At 33.2% G+C, this 21,219-nt stretch overlaps 2 protein-coding genes across 3 annotated transcripts; one reads left to right on the top strand and one right to left on the bottom strand.

Annotated features, from left to right (window-relative positions):
* The first annotated feature begins 4,007 nt into the window (after positions 1-4,007).
* LOC106125688 (mediator of RNA polymerase II transcription subunit 15) lies at positions 4,008-10,837 on the top strand. Its single transcript, XM_013322978.1, has 7 exons — positions 4,008-4,037; positions 4,790-4,903; positions 5,317-5,526; positions 6,385-7,640; positions 8,760-8,859; positions 10,116-10,195; positions 10,345-10,837. The coding sequence occupies exons 1-7, from the start codon at positions 4,032-4,034 to the stop codon at positions 10,412-10,414; spliced, it is 1,836 nt and encodes a 611-aa protein (XP_013178432.1). The 5' UTR covers positions 4,008-4,031; the 3' UTR covers positions 10,415-10,837.
* A 3,108-nt stretch (positions 10,838-13,945) lies between these two features.
* Positions 13,946-17,832, bottom strand: LOC106125839 (uncharacterized). Of its 2 annotated transcripts, none has more exons than XM_013323237.1 (2): positions 17,697-17,832; positions 13,946-17,156 (listed from the first exon to the last, which is right to left on the bottom strand). In XM_013323237.1, exon 2 carries the CDS (start codon positions 17,126-17,128, stop codon positions 13,994-13,996), a length of 3,135 nt encoding a protein of 1,044 aa, XP_013178691.1. In that variant the 5' UTR covers positions 17,129-17,156; positions 17,697-17,832; the 3' UTR covers positions 13,946-13,993. The 2 variants fall into 2 exon arrangements, with proteins under 2 accessions (XP_013178691.1, XP_013178692.1); XM_013323238.1 differs by having other exon boundaries at positions 13,946-17,153.
* Positions 17,833-21,219: the final 3,387 nt, after the last annotated feature.

Raw genomic sequence — 21,219 nt, 5'->3', positions numbered from 1 at the left:
TACTCTATCGAATGGAACCTTCTCTATTGTTTATGACCAAATCCCTGCCAAGTGTTACGATGTATTTGTTTGGATAAAGGCCAGAATGAGATCTGCTACAAGATGTTTACTGCTATTTGACTATTTGATGTGACGATGTGATGTGATGTCTTTGGCGCCTTTATAATATTAAAAAAATATGGATTAAGAATTGCTCATAATACATTCTAAACTCTCCATAATAAGGCGAAGGAGAGTCCTAAAGTATACCGAAATTTTTGCTGACGGTTTTGTAGTACACATTACTGTAATTAACTTTTGTTTATTTGAAATTGGGTCTGTTATTTCAATTTATATGTGGACTACTTATCGCCCTCGACTCCGTCCGCGCGGTATTATAAAATACCTTAGTAGCCTATGTGTTCTTCCAGACTGTTACTTCTAGTCAAATTTCAGTCGGATTCGTTTAACCGTTTTGGACATACATTCAAACAAACATCCATCCATCTAAACATTCGTATTTATAATATTAGTTAGATTTAATTTACTTGGGATAACTCCAGTAATTTATATTTTATTTTAATAAAATGTATATTATTTTTTTTAATTATGCCAAGGTTGGCATTACGAGTTTTCCTAAATCATCACTTTTCGCTAGTATCTTTTAAATTCCTGTTTATTGCGAATTCTAAGTGCAAATTGTCTGGCAATTTGTTAAGCACGTATGAAACTTTGCTCTTTGGTTTTTTATCTGTTCCCACATTCGTATCACGTTTGTAACAAAGGATTTCCTGGGGGCGCTCAATGCTAGTGTACATTCAAAAATATTCTGGTGAATGTGTGGAATAAGAAACACGTCACAGGCCAGGAAAGAGGAAAATCGTGTCGGCCAGTGAAAAAAGAAAATCATTAATCCGTTACAGGCCTGGAGTTACGGAGACGAAATGCTTTGTTGTTGCGAATCTTTTGAATTTGGTTTAATGGACTTTTGTTTATATAACCACTAGCTGTCGCCCGCGACTTCGTAAGCGCGGGATTATAAAATAGATGTTGGCCGATTCTAAGACCTACGCAATATGCTCACAAAATTTCATGAGAATCGGTCAAGCCGTTTCGGAGGAATATGGGAACGAAAATAGTGACACGAGAATTTTATATATAAGATGTACTTTTTGTACGTTTAATTTTCTCTTACTAATATTATAAATGCAAATGTTAATATGTATGAATCGATGGATAGATCTATGATAGAAGGTAACCTAAGAGTGGTTGTAAGGATTTGGGTAAAATTTGGTATTGATGTAGAACATAGTCTGGAAGAACATGTAGGCTACTTAACATCTTGAAGCCTTCAAGAGTAGAGTTAATAAGTATTTACTAAGCTATGGTGCAGCATATTACGACCTCATAGTGGGATAGTGGTCAAGCTCAATATAAAAACTTTTTTTTTTAATTTCACGCAGACGAAGTCGCGGGTAAAATCTCAGGTAGCAGCTGGTTAGATAATAAATATTGTCACTGTCTTCTTTCATACGTGTAAAAAAGTCAATTGTCTGATTTTGTGAAAATAGAGATAAAAATAAAATTTTTCGACAGTGGAACCCCATAACGTCATTAACGAACAATACAAACAAGAACTAGGTTAGCGCGTTTAAATTTTTAAAATGTCACATATCTTGTCAGTTTATAATTTTTAGAAAACTTTACGAGTTCCACACTATTTTTTTTAATTTTATGTCAACTGGCTGTTAAAAAAGAGGTTGAAGTCGGATGCGAAATTAAAAAAAAATATTTAACGGTAACATCGTTCCAGCCATTTCAAATCTGGAACGTGAAACTTTTAAGTGTTGCCAGTGTCGAAGTGTAGCTCGGAGCTAGATCAGCTGCAAGAGGTTATAATGAGGGCCATCGTGGCAAAAAAACCCTCACAGAAATGGGGGTAACAACTTGAAGTAGCGAACCGACCAATTAAAATCGTGTGGAAAATGTATGACGTCGCCACGAGTGGATAATTATTTTTTAAATTGTTTATGGCTAAGCTGTTATTATGTTGGTATGAAAATAAAAGAGACAATTTAGTTATGGTTACAGAAATTGCTAATTGTTTGTTTTTATTGTTGTCATGAATAATAATTATTAAAGAAAATGTTACAGTTAAATGCAAATATGAACAGCATTAAATATTTGTTTGATTTTTGTTTTTAAAAAATTGGGGTTGACAGCTTTTTATTTTTAATTTCGGCAGTGTATAAAAACCCAAAAACATATTTTGGCGGGAATCAACCATTTTTGTACTTTTTTAAGAGGACTTCAAAACAATCGTATTTCGTACTAATCTCCTTTTCTTTTAATTTCGTTGATTTTCAAAATCAATTTCTCTAGAACGAAGTTTTTTTTAAATAAAGCAATACACAGCAAATGTCGTATCATTTTTCAGACAGCGACATTTTAGTTATAAAACTTGTGCGCTTCAAAGTTTAAGTGATTGTTGCAATACTTTAAAGTAAAGCTGAGAAATTGAATTCAATCTAAACTGAGCTGTATTTCTATACAGAAAACAAATTATAAAAAGTTACATATATATTTAGAGAATAGCAGTCGCCTGCGATTTTGTTATCGCAAAATTAAAAAAGCCTATAACATGCCCGCGTACATCTGCTGCCTTCAGTAGTACCACAGTTATAATCATGGTGATGATTAAAAAAAATACAAAAAAAGTAGCCTACGTACTTACGGATTATTAATAATAATAATATTAATAATATTTATTTATTCTCACTACAAGATTCACAAACAAATACAAACATATAAGTTCAAACACAACTTTGTTGTTACATATTCGTGATTTATATGACCCTAAGTTATGTATATTACTTATCACTGGTAAAAAAATTGTCAAATAAAGCTATCAATATTGTTACCACGTCCCTTATGTCTGTGGTCAGTCTCATATGTTTGATATTGTCGAGTTACGTAGTACATGGTGTAACTTTTTGTTAGACTTCCTTATTACAGTTATGTCCTGTACTTACAGTACGGTATTAATATGGGCTTATTGAATTAATGAAGAATAAACGAACAGCATGTATGTGGATGCTTAAGTTTACATAACCTTATTTTTTTTTAAATATTTTGAATCAGGGCAAGTTTGTTTTAAAAAAAAACTCGACTAACTAACCTTTTAGGCATTCAGAAATTGTGTACCTTTATATCTCACTTGTTAAAATCGGTTCAATTGTTTAGATTATAGACCGTAATATTTAAATTGATAAAATGAACAAACTTACATACAACAAAAATATATACATTAATAGCTGTTGCCCGCGACTCCGTCCGCGCGGGATTTAAAATAGATGTTGGTTGTTTCTCAGACCTACTCAATATGCTCACACAATTTCATGAGAATCGGTCAAGCCGTTTCGGATAAGTATGAGAACGAAAATTGTGACACGAGAATTTTATATATAAGATTGTTTATTTATAATACAGTTGTTAACTTTTAGAATAATATCTCACAGAAGTATATAAAATTATTTGACTGCAGGAAAAAAAAATTAAATTACAGTAAATGTAAGTTAAACTTAAATGAAATTTAAGTAAAGTAAAATTAATTAAGAATAGAGAATAGGACAGATATTGTAAAGAAACTAATAAATATTTCTTAAGATTTTTATTTAATTTCCATACGTGTATGTCATTCCTCCCGCACGATGGACCGATGACCTGGTCATGGTTGCGGGAGTGCACTGGATGCGGGCGGCACAGGACCGGGCATTGTGGCAATCGATGGGGGAGGCTTACGTCCAGCAGTGGACAAATTTAGGCTGAGTATGATGATGATGTTATTCCTCAGTGTCTTAAAAAAATATACAGACGAATTAAGAAGCTCTTTTTGATCGGTTAAAAAAGGGTCGTATCCCAGACATAACCGAGTGCGTAGGCTATGTAAATTCGTAAGGTCGGCATATGTTCGTTGTCTGAATTATAATTGAATAAAGCATTGTCTATAAAAACCGGTGCTCGTCAACAGCAACAAGCGAAAGTCAACGAAAATGAAGGTGATATGTTGTGTTGTGTTTGTGCTAAATTATTGTGCTCTTTTGGTTTTTTAATCTATGATTTTAAGATCTTTAATCTTTGATAGGGTTGCCATATTCAATCGGAATAATTAATCATTTATTAATAAAACTTAAAATTAAAAGAATACGATTAAAACTTATTAATCTTATTTTAATTTCTATTAATATTTTTTTGAAATTATAGTAAAAATAAAAATATATTTTTCTAAATTATACTGGAATTATAATATTTTATTACATTTTTTTCATAATAACTTTATAAAGTAAATATGAAATATTTTATCCAATTTTTTCGATGGATTCCGAGAAATATGTTTTTGTAATAATATTTCGATGCGTGATTTTTCAAACGAAAAACATACGTTCCTTTTACTAGTAATATTTAGTTTATAAATAATTTTTTGATTTTTATATACAAACAGAAAGCGGATTTTAAATTTATAAACGTGAAATTTAGACATGAATTAACAATATTATTTTTTAAAATGATTTAAAAACTAAAAACTGCCATAACATTTTAGTATTTTTAAAAAGTACTAACAAATTAATTTTTACTGCCTGTCCTAATATTCTTAACTCTATGTCCTACTATCTTCAGCACCTGTCTGCTTATTGTTATCCCTATGGTCGTTACTATCTTTTATTCATTTCTATTTATTCATAACTCTATATCCGTTACTATCTTTAGTACCTTTCTATATAATACATAACTCTATGGTTGTTATGTTCAGGAACTGCTGATTTTATTGTTGGTGAGTGGAGTCCTGAGCGAGGCTCCTTATGCACCCAGTGGCTGGCGGCCCAGCGGTCCCGCCTTCGAATTGCCATCAAAAGCGCCCTCTCAGGTTTGTTGGATGTATTAAAAAAAATAGTCGCGATTTTATCCGCACTGAATAAACTAAGTTAGTAGACTTAAGTTATTTCAGAGTGTCTACTATCTTTGTTACATCAGTTCAACGTCGACATCCTCCATTAGTTCTAGAGTAACGTTGTAAAAAAACAGGAGCATGAATATTTGTGAGAAAATTTTCAAGAACATTCATACAGCGCCCCTAGTGGACGTAAAGTACACTAACAATGGTCACATACATTTTGACATTCTTTGACGAAGATTTTACGGAGACGGGCCTCGCAAATATCCATGTCGTTCTAGCGAATTCTACGGGCAGGCTTGTTGCCACCTTTGACAATTCTGTGTGCAGTAATAAATGTCTAATTTCCCTTAACATGTGGTTAATGTAAAAATTCTTTGTCGTAGACTCCTCAAAGAGCTGAATATCTTCCGCCAGTCGACCCCCGTACCAACAGACCAGGTTTTGATCCTGTCGCCGATGTATCAGTCCAAGGCTTGCCTACACAGGAACAGCTGCCGATATTCCAGGTATCACCAATCAACGGACAGCAATATGTTGGTCCGAACTTCAACAGTGATATCAAAGGATTGGAATCTAACTTTCAAGAATCTCAGGTATTAAAATTAATTTTTCCTCATCAATTTTATTTAAATAGTCCAAGGATTATTTTCATATCTCAAAAACGTAAAAATGGCCAGTTTACATTGCAATTTCGTTATTTGTTTAATTCTATGTTTCTTACCACATTTATAAGTGTAACTGGTCGCCCACGAGTCCGTACACGCAGAATTAAAAAAAAAACATAATTAGTAGACTATGTTTTATATGTATGCCAAATTTCATAGAGATCCATGCAGCCTTTCAGGAGATACCTTCAAACAAACATCCATCCATAAATCCAACCATCTAAAGATTCGCATTTATGATATTATTGTACTGTAACCTTAAAAAACCGTTACTAAAAAAATATACTTCAACTAACACATGATGCAAGTTGCGAGTCTTCTACGCTTATGAATGTTAACACGTAAGTTGCCCTACAAAGTAATTGAAGTAACTAGAGAACACAGGTGTGGAATATCTGAGCGTTCCCAAATTGACTTGATTAAAATTCAATCCTTAGTGTTGTTGAATACATAATTAGTGCTACATACGTGCCTTTAAGTATGCGTGTTTCGTCACCAATTAACTAAACATACGGTGTTATATTTCACTACATTACGACTTTGATTTGAAGGAAATTACAAGGGAAAAACAAAGTTAGTTTATGGTCCATAAAGCAGAGTAACCGTGGGTTTCTGGGACCAAAATCCCAGTTTAAAAATTTGTGATCTTGGTTTTGTCAAAGATGTAAGGCAGGGATAACGATGTGCTTTATACTCAGTATATAGTTTGGTGTCAAAAACCTAAGGATTAATCTCTTACTCAACTAAGTATTTCATGAACAAGAAGTTCATTACTAAACTATTCAGTTCCAGCTTCAACAGGAAAAGGCTCGTCAGTTGTCAAGACAGCAGCAATTCCCTGCTAACCCCAACGCCGCAAGCGGTCTACCAAACCCACAGCCACCTCGCCAATTCGCTCAAACTACACCAGCCACCACAACTATTGCAAGACCCAAGCAAGCCGAACCTACAACTGAGCCTAGCTTGAACAATGATGATGATAAACTAGACAAGGACGCTTTGCCAAAGAAAGCGAAGATATCAGTCGAAGTATCTAAGCAAAATCTCCAAGAATACCCACCAGAATTCTTCTTAAGTTCATTAGCACAGCTGCAGTTACAGCCACAATTCTTACCATTGCAACAGTTCGGACAGATTAGGGAACAAGTCTATTATCAACCGCCACAGCAAGGGGCCCCTGCGAAGCAAACCGCTGGTTATGACGGCCAAACTCACTTCGCAGCGCTCCCATCAGTTTTAGCTCAAAACCAAATTGCTCCGCAGCAGCAAGCTTTTATCCCAGCTCAACAAGCAATCGTACAGAAACCAGCTTTATTAGTCCAACAAACTCAACAACCAGCTAATCCTATAATTGTACAAGCGGAAGAACCTTTACCCCAATACCAACCGGTTGCTCAATACCAGCCGATTGCGCAACCAACGATCAACCAAGAACCGCTACCTCAATATCAACCCGTCAACCAATACCAACCGATACAACCCCAGTTCAACCAAGAACCACTCCCACAATATCAACCGGTTCCTAATCAATATCAACCAGCTTTACAAGGACAGGAACCATTACCACAATACCAACCTGTAAACCAATATCAACCAATCAATCCTCAGCAGTACCCTCAGGCTACACCAGTGGTATACCAGCCCCAAGCGAACCTTCCACCACAAAACCCTCAAGCAGAAGCAATTGATACCAACGAACAACCACAATACATTTACACACAACAAACTTACCAACCTCAAGAAGTATACCAACCCCAACAGGCTTACCAACCTCAAATCCAAACTCAATACACATCTCAACAAGGTTTTATACCACAAAGTCAGGCGAATTATCCTCAAGATTTGAATCAGTATTACCAGAATCAATTCCCTCAGCAATTTAATCAGTTCGGAGCAGAGCCTATAGTTCAAGGACAAGATGCTTTACAGAGTGGTCTAGATGTTAGTAATGAAGATAATGGTATTGATCAGGAAGAACAAGAAGAAGATGAACAAGACGATGGTACTAAGGCTACCGCTGTAGCAACAGCATTCGGGGCAAGGTCAGTAATCTGTATGCTCAATGAATGTTAATTCGACATCGCCTATTGAATATTTATTACTTCTATCAAAATAAACATTACCTCGTTTTGTCATATCGAACGTGACTTTAAAATCAATTACTGACACATTTTATATGGCAATTTGTAGCTATACTACCATTTATACTAGTTGTCGCCCGCGACTCTGTCTGCGAGGTATTAAAAAAAGATACTTAGCCTATGTGTTTTTCTAGACTATGTTCTATATCTATGCCAAATTTCATCGAGATCCTTTCTGCTGTTCTTGAGTAAACTTCTAACAAACATTCATCCATCTAAACATTCGCATTTATAATGTTAGTAAGATTAGTAAGACAGTTTAGGGCAATGTGTCGTTTTAGTTGACTGACCAGAATTTCAGGTGACCAAAAGAATTTTGTTAACTTGTTCGCTAATGTATTCCTAACAGTGTTAGACAAAATTTTACCGCTTTAAAAGCTTGGAAAATTTAACCCTTACGCAACGGATATTTTTTATATAGTCCACTGTGTAATAATAAAAGCCAGTCATCCATGTTGGTTTTAAAATGAGGCCTCCCGGGTCACTTAATATGTTTGAATATATAAGAGTAGGTATCCTTTACTCGTATGTACATGGTAAAAAGATTTCTAATATATATGATAATATTTGAATAAACACGAGTAAGTAAATACCTCGTGTCGATATTTTACACGTATTGGCAATATCCTATCTTACTTACATTATGAATGCGAATGTTTAGTTATTAATGGATGTTAATTAGAAGGTATCTTCAGAACGGCTGCATTGATCGCTCTGAAATTTGGCATAAATATAGAACATAGTATGGAAGAACACATAGGCTACTAATAAAGTTTTTTTTTAATTGCGCGTGGTCGGAATCGCAGCCGACAGCTAGATTTTATATATTTTAAACTTTTCAAATATTTTTTTAATCGATTCAAAGTCATTGAATTTACACCCATTTCCTTATAATCAATTGAGCTGAAAATGACGCAACTTTAGATTTTAAAAAAGTACGAACTTCTTTTACTTTTTTTATCTTACTAAAAATTCCTCATGAATTAAACATCGTTTTACACTGTGTATTTGTTTTTTCAGAACTCAACCCCGTGCTTTTTCTCAATACGGTGTTCCCGCTTCTAGTCCAAGAGATCAAGCTAATCGTGGATACCAAACCACAACGGAATCTGATATTGAGGTTAGTAAATTTACATTTACTGCCTCACCAACTTCCCTTTCCCACACTTTCCTTACTTGAAAAGGGTGGGAAGAAAAGAGATTAGTATTAGTGTCTCCTGCCTTCTTTTTATTTGTGATATTGCCTCGGTTGAACGGCCAATTCGTGCTAAAGCTTAAGTAAAGCTTATGTCGTGCTTAAAATTATTTCATCATGAGCTCACTATACGTCCCCTCCTAGGAGCTCGGAGCTCACCCTAAGTTAGGGGTATCTAGGCAATAGATGCTGGCCAAGTGCGGGTTGACTTCACACGTGTCTTTTAATTGCTTAGAAATGTGCGGGTTAAATCATGATATTTTTCTACACCGTAAGACCGTCGGAATAAAACATAATTAAATTTCGGGATTCGAACCCAGGTCTTGCAGATTACAAGTCAAGTGGTTAACCCCTGAGCAACCGATTACTTTTATCATAGTTAAAAATTCTGAACGATAGTCACAAATTTTATAGATTAAATTAAATTTCAGTGCAAATAAAATTAAAGTCAGATAAAATGTTTCATTCAGTAAATATTTAATTGAACGCAATAAGCTTCAAAGTGGCACTTTGGACACGAATCGATATGTTCAAGTTATTAACTTGAGAAGTGAGAACTTTTTTTTTCAATAGCACTTTAATAATTTTCATCTACGCGTTTTTTTTTTGCACGTGAAAAATCACGAGAAGCGAGTAGCTGGCAGGCAAATGTGTTATAACATCTCTTTTAAAAAGCATGAAAATGCCCTTGCTATGGTTTTTAGGTCAACTTTTGACCCAATATAATGATTAAAAAACAACGCTTAATAACAACTTTCATTCTATAATACATGTAAATGTATATTGTGTAATTGTACCGTACATTTTTTTAACTAATAATCCAAATACTATTTCTCTTTCATCCTGTTTTAATAAGAAAAGGATGGCAATTGAATGTATAGGAAAATAAAACATCCTTTTGTATATTTAGAAGTCAAGTGTCAGAATGATTAGTGAGGGGACATAAACGTTGACATTTTCATAAGGCTATTGTTGCGCTGATACATCGACACAGTGTCGGATTTTCTTCCTAACAGTATAAATCTGCAACATTAGAACTTTTTGCAGCAAACTTTGGGCCGCGTTCACTTCACTATTTCAACGATGAGCAAATCAATAACTATTAATTCAATTGTATAATAATATACTGTATGAAATTAAGATGTAAATCAAGAAAAACGAAATGTACTTTCTCTTTTTAGGAGACTACTGAAGAAGCCCCAGCTATTGCCCAGGCCACTGCTGTCGCTACGCCCTCTAGGAACAGGAGTGCGAGACTAAGGTAACTATGTCGCCACTGTCGATATTAGAGCCACCTCATTGGCTGACACTTTTACAGAAAAGTTACTAAGAATGCAATTTTGTTACTATTCTGCAATAATGTTACTACATTGCAATGCTTTTTTTGTTACTATTTTTTTTCTGTTTTAGGAGCCGTCGCCCTCGTCCGCTCTTCACTGTGGATAGATCTGGTCACCTTGTACTCGCTAAAGAACAATAGTCAATCTCTACTCATGACAATAATATTTAATTATTTATTCCTGTTACTTTAAAACTACGCTTAAAACATGGAGTAGTAATTTTTAAAATGTTCATACTTTGTTAACATTTTAAAATTTATTCTTTTGTTTTAAAAAGCGTTCTTTTACGGAATCTTTCAATTATTTTCTTAAATTATTTTTTCTGTCTATGCTTACTTCTTGATGTGAGTTTCCACTGTCTTGAAACGCCTGTAGGAAAATTTACTGACTTCTTTGCAGTGGAAACCTACAGTTTGCTGGTCACTTGCAATATGAAAAGTGAATTTGATTTCCCTTATTTCTTGTGTATACATATTATATATATCGAGTTATTTATGTATATAAAACATTCAGTCTATTTTACAATTACTTCTAATTATTTATTTCCGAAAAATTTTATAACTATAATAAATGTTTTTCTTTGAAATTATTACTTGTTTCAATTTAATTACAGCGTTTACGATTTCTGTAAAATCTTTGTCTTCCGATTTTCAATTGTTATGTCCCTACTGAATTAGGGTTGTGTTCTATAGGTTAAGTATGTTTTAACGTTTGTGCGTTCCGATTATATTCAAAATGGCTGACCGATTTTGTCGAATCATAGAGAAGTCAATAGCAATGTTTTCTTATAATCTAACAATACAGGAATCTATGGCAAATCGATTAATATCTTTGTCCATAACAACATTTATCAATTTAATTAAGAACTGAGTAATAAATCAGATAAACTGAATCTTAATTAATGTAAATTAATCGGTGTTAGTTATATAGACATAAATTCATTGTACAATCAGTATTATGTTGACTAATCATTAGTCAAATGTCTGTCGATTTAAGGCTTCAGTACTAGCTACGCTCAGATGTATCTACAAAAACTTACCCACAATTTCAAATATTTATATTCATTTGCGCTTTGGTTAATATTGTTAATTGAATTAACAACTATATGGAGGTATTCGCAGTGCGTTTTAACGTATAACGGTTTGACATATATCTTTGCATCTCTTATCAGATGTGTGCAGGTACAATGTATTCCTTCACAGTAAGTCAGCGAGAAATCGAAAAACACATTGGTTACAGTGGTAGAGCCTGCTTTCACATCTTCGCACGGATTGGTCCGGCTCGCCCGGTGAAATACCACGACAAACAGAAGACAGGCGTAAAATGGAAGCAATTCCGCTTTTCTTCTGATGAGTGTGCGTCGCGGAGGCCTAATTTAGTCCTCTTTCCCTTCCCACCATTTTTCTTATAAGGAAAGGATGGGAAGTGGAAGTGGACTTTCCGGATGAGAGGATGCATGGGAAGGGAAAATATTTTCTTTCTGTGCATCCTATCCTCCGTCGATTAAAGGTAGGCAACGCATATGCAATTGCGTATGTCTTTGGGCAACAGTCACTTAGCTATTTCAGCTATTTTGTCACAGTATGATATAAAAAAAAATACATGTCGGAGTTCGAACTCAGGACCTGAACTTTGCGAGACCCATTTAACCCCCGAGCTGACGGTCTACGTAAGAAAGTATACTTCAATTTAGTAAAACCAAATAGTATATTACACAATGATTACAATTAACATCACCAATCACCACGGTTTCATTGCTAATAAGATAACACCATAGAGCAGGAATAATACGAATAAAAATGACGGTACACTAATAATCACTAAAGCATTTTCCACAATAAATTTAAATGTATTACGTAATATAATTTTAAAACGTTGGAATTGATGTCTCTTTTTAGCAGTTGCTACTTTAGTTAAAACTTTAGGAGAATCTTTGGTACTTTCTTCAAGAGAAGATTTTTTACCTGGCACCAGTTGTCCTGCCAAATTATCTATTAAAATTTTAGTTTCCTTCAATTTAGATTCATTTTTGGCTTTCTCCAATTTAAATTTCTGCAAATGCTCGTCTATGAATGAAGTTCTTACGATATCACATTGTAAACACGCGTCTATTTCCAATTTTGATGGCCTTCTCTCTAGCAATGGTTTCCTAATGTTCAATACTTTCCCTTGTTTTATTGTATCTCCTATCAATTTAGTTTCCGCTTTCAAATCTAGATTTTGTTGTGTTGGTAGATTTATTGATTTACTTAAAATATTTAAGGATTTATTAACTTTATTTATAATTTTTTCACTCAAAGTATCTTCAAGTCTTTTAGCTGTTATATCAAGTGCTAATATCAATGTTTCCCATAGTTCATTTTTTGTTAATTTCAATTTGTATTCGTCCTTATCAAATATATCTTCTGTCCCTGACATAACAGATTTCATACATGTCATTTTAGTTAAATCTAATCTGAAATCCTTTTGTAAATTACTTTCTGAATACACTTGTTTCTTTTTATAAAAATCTTGTCGTACTTTTACACTTAAAGCTGCAACTTCACTTTGATTTCTAAAAGAAAACTTTTCGCTTTCATTATTCTTCTGTATAGCAATAGTATCTTTTCTATCATTGAAATCTTCTTTATTTTCATTTATAACAATAGCCTTTTCATGTTGCCGTTCAAATCTTTGATCTGAGTCTAAATAAATTTGATTAAAAAGAGAACTGGAATTTATAATAAGTATATTAGGAGCATTTGACGTTGTTAGAGTTGTTTGACTAATATCGCTAGCATTGTAATTATTTGAACTTGAGAAACTGCCCTTTTTGGAATCAGATGAGATTGAAAAAGAAGAAGCAAGTTCTGATACAATATTTTTAAGATTCGTTGCGATTGCACGGTTTTCTCTAATTCCAAGATCTGAGTGATTATTCGCTTCAAAAGGTTTACGGTAAGTGTTGAATATAGTTTTTATTTGTGCTGTATTTACATTAATTATATCACCTTGACGAAATATTGTTTTAGTATTCAGAGATTTATTTACGCTTTTATCCAGAGTACATAAACTTTTTGATGCTAGAATATCATATTCAAGATTTGTGTAACTTACAAATTTTAAAGATTTCTTACTAGTTTTTGTGGTACATACATCTTGAAGATTTTCTGTTTCTGATTTTTTTAATGCGCTTGGTGTATCATCGAAGAATTTTGTAAGCTCTCTAGAGTCGTTTACAAATGTATTGTTTTTGTCCTTATTGGATATATCTTCATTCAAATCGATGTTTACAATTTCACGTGAAATACTGTTTTCGTAATTTTCTTCATGATTTTCCTCTTTAGGTCTACTTTCTTCGTCATTTTCCAAATTTGCTGTACGCTCGATTAAAGTTTTAGTAGAAGCTGAAGATAATTTTAAATTTATCACAGATTCGTCAGTTGAAGAACTTCCATCGACTTCTATATCAATATTCTCGTTTTCACAACTCATTTTTGTAATATTTGATTTTTCTAAATCCATTTTAGGTTCCATCGTTTTATGGCTATTTTCTTTAATATCAGGATCATTATCTTCTAGATACAGCATTTTATATTCGTAACGACTGTAACAAGATGATAATTTTTATCTCTTAGATATAATTATATATTTATATTATTAGTTTTGGCATTAAAGGAGATAAAATGATATAAACACATTAACGTTTTTTATTTTCCAAACCAATACAAACATTACAACTAAAATCCTAAATCGGACAATGTAATACTAAGACGAGATCCATTTTTTCCAAAATCTAATGATCTCGACAACTTATCGAATGAAAATAATTTAGGTTTAAGTTTATCTTTGATAATATAAGTGTATAACAACCACATAATCACAATTACTGGTATCCAAAGCAATAAGCAGTACAATGAACCTTCTTTAAAACCAATAGATCGACGCGTACGTATTTTAATTTTATTCTCAGTTGATTTATCGTTAACATTAATGAAAACAGATGAACATGAATAACTATTCGTATCATAATTATCAACATTCGGTAAACATTTCGTACAATCCACTTCTTTATTTATGCTTTTCTGTTTATCATTAGAAGTAATGTTTGTTGAAGATTTATCTTTGTCAGGATAAATAGTTTTTTGTGCTTGAGATGTAAGACCCCGTGAAGGTGCTTTATGCACATTTTCATTATCAAGTTTCGTAATCAGTTCTTCACAATAAAATGCAACCAACTTATTCTTATTTGAATCAACAGATATGTCGTACAAAGATTTACATTTAGGTAAAGAGCATGTTAAAGCTTCATCGGTGACAGAATTGAGGTGTATCGCTTGAGCTGCTGAAGTCATGTCAGTTACTTTCAGAATAGTTTCACTATCAATAACATTATATGAAGTACTTTTCTTCATAAGACGAGCGTGGAAGTCTCTAATATTTTTCTTAACATCTTTCTTTACTTTTATAGCAGGAAGATTTTGACATGATGCATTATTAGTTATTTGAGTTTCTTTTGATGGACGACGTTCTATTTCTTTTGGTTTTACTGTGTCATCTTTAGACGTTGTTTGGACGCTCTCCATATTAGTACTAAACAATATCGTCTGATCGAGGTTAGATTTTTTATTATCTGTTTTTAAACTTGTGGTCTTCAGATGTTCATTCACAAATTTCTCTGCTGTGACTGCCAAATCTTTAATTATATTTCGGAGTTGGAAAACTTCTTGCGCGATTTCTAAATCAGCTGTTGTAGTTATTTTGTTACTTATATCTTTTTTAATATCACAGCTATCTTTAAAATGAGATGTTTTAGTTTCCATCCTTTCTTTCGTCTTCCTATCATTAAATTTGTCTTCAAAAATTGATATAAGTTTGGGAGCACAATTGCAGCAATGTGTTATTTTAGTGCTTGAGTTACTTTTGAACAATGAGTGTCTCGAACCAAAAGATGTAGTGCTTGAATTTTCTGTGTCAGTATTACATTTTTGACACGGCTTTTTATTATCTTTGGACAAGTTACGACACGATCCACCTTCAAATGTTGGATATACATTGATACGAATGTCTAATTTGATATTTCTTTTACCTTTGTAAGTGGCAAAATAGTTAAATAAATTTTGAAAATGATTTATAAATTCACATGTATTCAATTTGGGATTGGATTTCTTGTGAACATAACAAAAACGTTTATGTTTGATTTTGTCGAACTCCACCGAATTTTGTGCTTCTGGTTTTTTCTTACAGCATTCTTTCTTTTTACCAAATATTTTCCTTAGCGAATTTATCCGACGGATGACTGATGCTGTTTCAACTAAGCCATCTTTGCGACATGTATTACATTTATCTGCGTTTACAAAATCAATCGTTAGTAAAGGAGGACCCCTTTTGTCCTCTTCGAATTTGTCATTAAAACATGCTTTACAACTGAATGATTTCACTACTTTAGCTCTGTCGTCTGATTTGACGTTTACAATCGATGTATTATTGTCAGAAATAGTAAGACGTTTAATAGGAGCCTTTGGTTTACTTTGTGGGGATTGTGGTCGGGATGGTTCATTACCCGTGGCAGCGTTAGATGTTTTACATGGAGACATATTGGTTGAATTTTCACGAACTTGCTTCGTATTTTTTTCTTCTTTTCTGGATATTTGTTCGTCGGTTACTATACTTATGTCCTTTTTCTCGACACTTTCATCGGTACTGGTGCATAAATCATCAGTAAAAATAGTTTTAACCAAACTAGGTAGAGTATCTAAAGGCTGTCTCCTTTCATTTGGTTTTAATTTTCTAATTAAAGTTTCTTCATTAATATTAGTCACTGATGTAGAACCCGGAAATTTGCAATAAGAACTTGGTATGAAAACTATTCTTCGCTTCTTTGAGCTTCTCTTAATCATGTTCTTATCTCTATAAGCTGCAAAATGTTTTGTCAAAGATTTCGTTGATATCTCCAAAAAATCAATACTCGATGAGTTTGAAATTATTCCATTAGACCTGCTTAATGTAAGCATTATATTCTTTTTGTAGCATCTCTTTACTTTAGTACGTGAACGGCATAATTTATTCTTATTCATTTTTTGATGACAAGTATGGAAATATCTTGGTACGCTCAACGTTGAAATTATAGAAAAATGTCTTATCGCCATAGGAACTGTAATACTTGAAAATGTTTTACATTTAGGTATATCTATTTCACCTCCTCTTGAAGAACAATCAATTTTAAAACTTTGTGACGTCTCTAAATTAGAATCTGAATTAGTTTTTGAATTTGATTCCTTTATTCGTATGTCAACTGTGTAGGTAGAACACGACGACACATAATTATTCTTTCCTTCTAACTTATTAAGCATTGAATCGAGAATAATTTGTATTTTCTTTTTAGTATCGTCATTGTTAAATAAATAATTCTTTATCCAATCTCTTAGTAATTTGTTTAAGTTGTTTATGACTAGATTTGTCAGATTAGCATTAAAATCTTCAATATCATTAATAGTTATCGGTTGTTTACTATCTCCACATGCGCTGCTATCTGTTTTAGATTTTTCAAATCCATCTAAAATGGGTTCTTTATTAACGGAATATTTAGATCTTGAATTTAATGTTTCCTTTTTGGTGATTTTATTTTTTTTAGCTTTGTAATACCGTCTCAGTACACAAAAGTCTGTTTCCATGCAATGATCCTTCATCATTTTATCAGTTTTCTTCAGTACATTGTGATATGAACTTTTATTTTTTAATAAAAGTATGTTACTTTTTGCTATTTGTAAATTGCAAGGCGTAAAAGTTCGTGATCCTTTAAGTGTATTATTGATGGACTTCTTAAGCATTGATTTGATGGCATCTTTATTCTTCGAACGATTCTCTTTGCCCATTGTTTCTTATTCTACTGCTCGATTTCTTCTGGAAACAAAAACATTAGTCCTCCACTCATCATTGTATATTGCTTTGTTGATGGTTTTCATAAGATTTAAAAGGTAGTCAATAAATTAATAGTATAGTACATTAGGAGATTAATTAAGAGTTAAAATTGTTAAGTTTATTTGATACTAAAATAAGTATTTACAGCGATTTAAAAATACTTTTTGGAAATTATAAGAGAGTTAGATTATTCTTTTCCAATGTTGTCTTATAAATAGTTTTGAATGTTAATCTTTAGATATTTTAAGTCACTACGCATAATCATAATTCCTGACAAATCCCACGAAAGTGATATTCGACCAAACAACTATCAATGGCAGTATGGGCAGTTACTCGTTGTGGTGAAGAAGAATGTGGTATAAGAGTTTTAAATTAAAGTCGCATAAGATTTACACAATTTCACAAATGTTTTCTTTATATGTATAAGGTTTAAATAATAATTGGAATTTTCAATACTGATGTAAAGAGGCTGATGACTGATTTATGTCTAAGATATGGTATATGATAAAAATTTAAGCTCACCCCAAATTAGCAGAAGAATTATATTATTGATACATTGGATTTTCTCCGCATTTTTTTTAAATTAAAAACAGTAAACTATTATGCTTTGAATTAGATTTACTTGCGAGAATTTATCTTCTTAATATTGACTTTGACATGTCTGTTATGTTTCATATTTGAATGTCTGAATTGACTTAGAAGTAAGCAAGGAGTTTTGTTTGATAGGTTTTATTATATAGGAATCTTTAAAACTCGAATAAAGGTACACGTCTATTGGTCCAACCCGGACGTAGCGCATGCACGGCTTTGTCCTCGCTACCCACATCGAAAGACGGCATTTATCAACAAGCAAGCCGTTGCTGGCCGTGGTGCGGTGTTTTCGACGCGGGCCAGTGGACGCGTACCTTTGTACACTGTAGACATCGGCAATTCCAGATATTTTGCCTACTTCTAATCAGCAGAGGAGAGGACGCTTAGGAAGGTAAAATAATGTCCTTCTGTGCGTCCTCTCCTCTGTCAAAATTATCTTGCGAACGAGGACTACAATTAGACCACTGATCTTCCTTCTTTCTTCCTCTACCTTTGTAGCTATTCACATCCAATCTTGTCACTCAAATAACTTGAGAAAATTGTATGTACAAGATTTTTGACTTTCATAACCTGACCTATATTCATTCAAGATTTTACTTAAAGATACTTCTATACGAGATGCATGTTTTCATGAAATTATATTTTCCGTATGCAAAAGATTCCTTAGAATTTAAATATCAAATTACAGATTAAAAAGATGGGCAAATTAAAAGTTATTTTAATTACAAAGATAAATAAAATTCTCTATAGTAATGTGTTTTTAATTGTTCCTAAGTAACTATAAAGATAACTATAACTATAACGACGTCAGAGAAGGTTTTACTTGAAGTGCAAGTTGCTTTTAAGGGTTCCGTACTTCAAAGGAAAAAAGCAGAACCCTTATAGTATCACTTTGTTGTTCGTCTGTCTGTTTGTCAAGACCCTTTTTTACTTATTACCCATACAATTTACAATACAAATATTTAATATAATTAACGCTATAACCGCTGTGGATTGTCCCCAGATTTTTATTTAGACATTTTCATTATGTATATCGTATTTCATATCAATATGACTTTTGCATTGTAACAGTTGCTGGTTACAAATACTATAGTAATTTGTATAATTTAACTAATATGATAAATGTGTATGTTTGGATGGATGTTTGTTTGAAGGTATCTCCAAAACGGCTAAACGATTCTCGCTATAATTTGGCATAGATGTAGAACATAGTCTGATAGAACACATAGGCAACTAATTAAGTTTTTAAATTCGCGAGCGACAGGTTTATCTATAAAATGTAGATAACGTAAACAAAAATATGTAAAACATAACGAGTTCCGTGCAATCTTTTGACGGGAATCTGAAAATTTGCCAAAAGCGTCGTAAAGTATTTTAGAATTCAAGAAAAGCGAACATTTATAGCTCTATATTTGGAAGCACGTACACTTGGGCGTGTGGTACAAGTAATTGATATTATTATTTGTGCAAATATTCAAAACCAAATTTTGCCTGTGACTCCGTCTGTACGGAATTTTTAAAATAGCTTAATTAGTCTGTGTGTTCTTCCAGACTATGTTCTACATTTAAGCCTTTCAACGAGACCTGTTGATCCCTGTTGGAGTTGAGTTAAGTGGTAACAAACATTCATTCAAATTTACGCATTTATTATATTAGTAAGATATATCTATATAGATTAGTTTTTACTGTCTGAATTTTTTAATAAAAATGGAATTTTCGTTGAACAAAAAAAAAACAGACAAGAACATGTCACTTTGTGTCTGTTCATATTATTGACTACAGCCTTTTTTGTCTTTTGTTTTTTAATTGTATTTTAATTTATTTGATTTTATCTTAATATGATAATGTTAAGAGCATCGGTGGCTCAGGGGTTTAAGCACTCGACTTGCAATCTGCAGGTCCTGGGTTCGAATCCCGTCATGTACCAATGTGTTTTTCCATTTCCGATTTACATATGTACATTTATCCGACGTTCTTACGGTGAAGGAAAACATCGTGATGCAACCTGCACATATCTGAGAAGGAATTCAATGATATATGTGAATTCAACCCGCACGGGGCAAGCGTGGTTGACTATGGCCTAGTCACCCCTAACAAAGGGTAGGCTCGGAGCCCCTCAGTGGGGACGTACTCGTATAGTGAGCTGATGATATATATAATGTTTTTGAACGGTTTAAATGTCTTATTATTATTCTTAGACCACACGTCTTGATGCACAAAGATAATACTTTGAAGATCAAGGATTGGCTGAAATATTATAGTAGTTTTTGGCACTTTCTTACTTCATTATTGTTTTACTGAACCGCACTCGGGTTTATGTACGTTTTACATCATACTATCGCACTCTCCCAGCTTCACACGTGTGGATATTTATTTTTAAATACATATTGAAATATTAAACAATATTACACAGAGATAATTTCGCAATAACTCGGTGAAGGAACTTTTTAAAATCTGTTAAGTTTATGTATTTTTTCGTTACGAAATTCGTACCAATGTTTCACCAATTCTTTGGAGTATTTTAGGAATGCAATGGATAAACATCAATATTTATAATCCTGAATATATTTACAGAAACTAAGAAATCTGACTTTATATTAATAGCAAAGAAAGTCACATATAATTGAATAAATAAATAAGTACATTTCATTATGTTTTAGCAACGGGCAGAACAGCGAGACGGATGGGTCGCTTGTTTGTTTCGTGGACAACACTGTTTTGTTCAGGGAGGTTAGACCAGTTAGTCCATCACCTTTGACTGAAGGGTGCCTCGGCTGACGCAGACAGGGTCGCGGATGAGAGCGAAAGCGTGCCCGTGGTCCCGTCCCGATGCGTTGGAGGAACAGAGGGGTTTAGTCGGTATGCTTCCACCCGGAAGAGAATCCCACATAACTATCGCGTCCCCACTCGGGTTCGCGGAGTATGCATAAAGCATTCCCCTCTGAAAAAGGGGGGAGGGGATTAGAAAAAGTACATTCGCTCCTAAGCGATTCATTAACGAACTAAGAAATTTATAGAACTGACAATAACTTTCGATAAGTCACGTGATTGTTGCGCGTCAGTTCCATACATTTTTGTAGTTCGCTATGGAATCGCTTCGAAGTCAATGCATTTTGTCTTACCCCTCTGTACTTTTGATTACATCGCCCCACGTAGTGCCGCCTCGCTTTTCGCTTCCTGCAGCCTATTTGTCTTATTATTAATTGAATTATAAAAATTAAAACTAACTTAGATCGATTGTTAAATCGTGGTTATAATATAATTGAGTTAAAAGTTAATAAATCAATAAATAACAATAAAATTAAACTCATTTGATCATTTCATTACACACCATTACACTTTGTGAGTACGAAATCTGTTGAATATAACAAATCGTTAACGGGGAAAACTCAATTTAAAGTTACGAATATGCCATTTAATATGAGAACCGGGTAACGACAAATGTGACAACTTT

Source organism: Papilio xuthus, unplaced genomic scaffold (genome assembly GCF_000836235.2).
Source record: "Papilio xuthus unplaced genomic scaffold, Pxut_1.1 DF825783.1, whole genome shotgun sequence".
NCBI lineage: Eukaryota > Metazoa > Arthropoda > Insecta > Lepidoptera > Papilionidae > Papilio > Papilio xuthus.
The sequence above is the reverse complement of the archived record's forward strand: the minus strand, read 5'-3'. Positions and strand labels throughout refer to the sequence as shown.

Bases quoted from the DNA above. Each gene is read 5' to 3' on its own strand.
- LOC106125839 (XM_013323237.1), bottom strand. From the start codon at position 17,128: ATGGGCAAAGAGAATCGTTCGAAGAATAAAGATGCCATCAAATCAATG.
- LOC106125688 (XM_013322978.1), top strand. The intron at 4,904-5,316 runs GTTTGTTGGATG...TCTTTGTCGTAG, and splicing joins CATCAAAAGCGCCCTCTCAG to ACTCCTCAAAGAGCTGAATA. The intron at 10,196-10,344 runs GTAACTATGTCG...TTTCTGTTTTAG, and splicing joins AACAGGAGTGCGAGACTAAG to GAGCCGTCGCCCTCGTCCGC.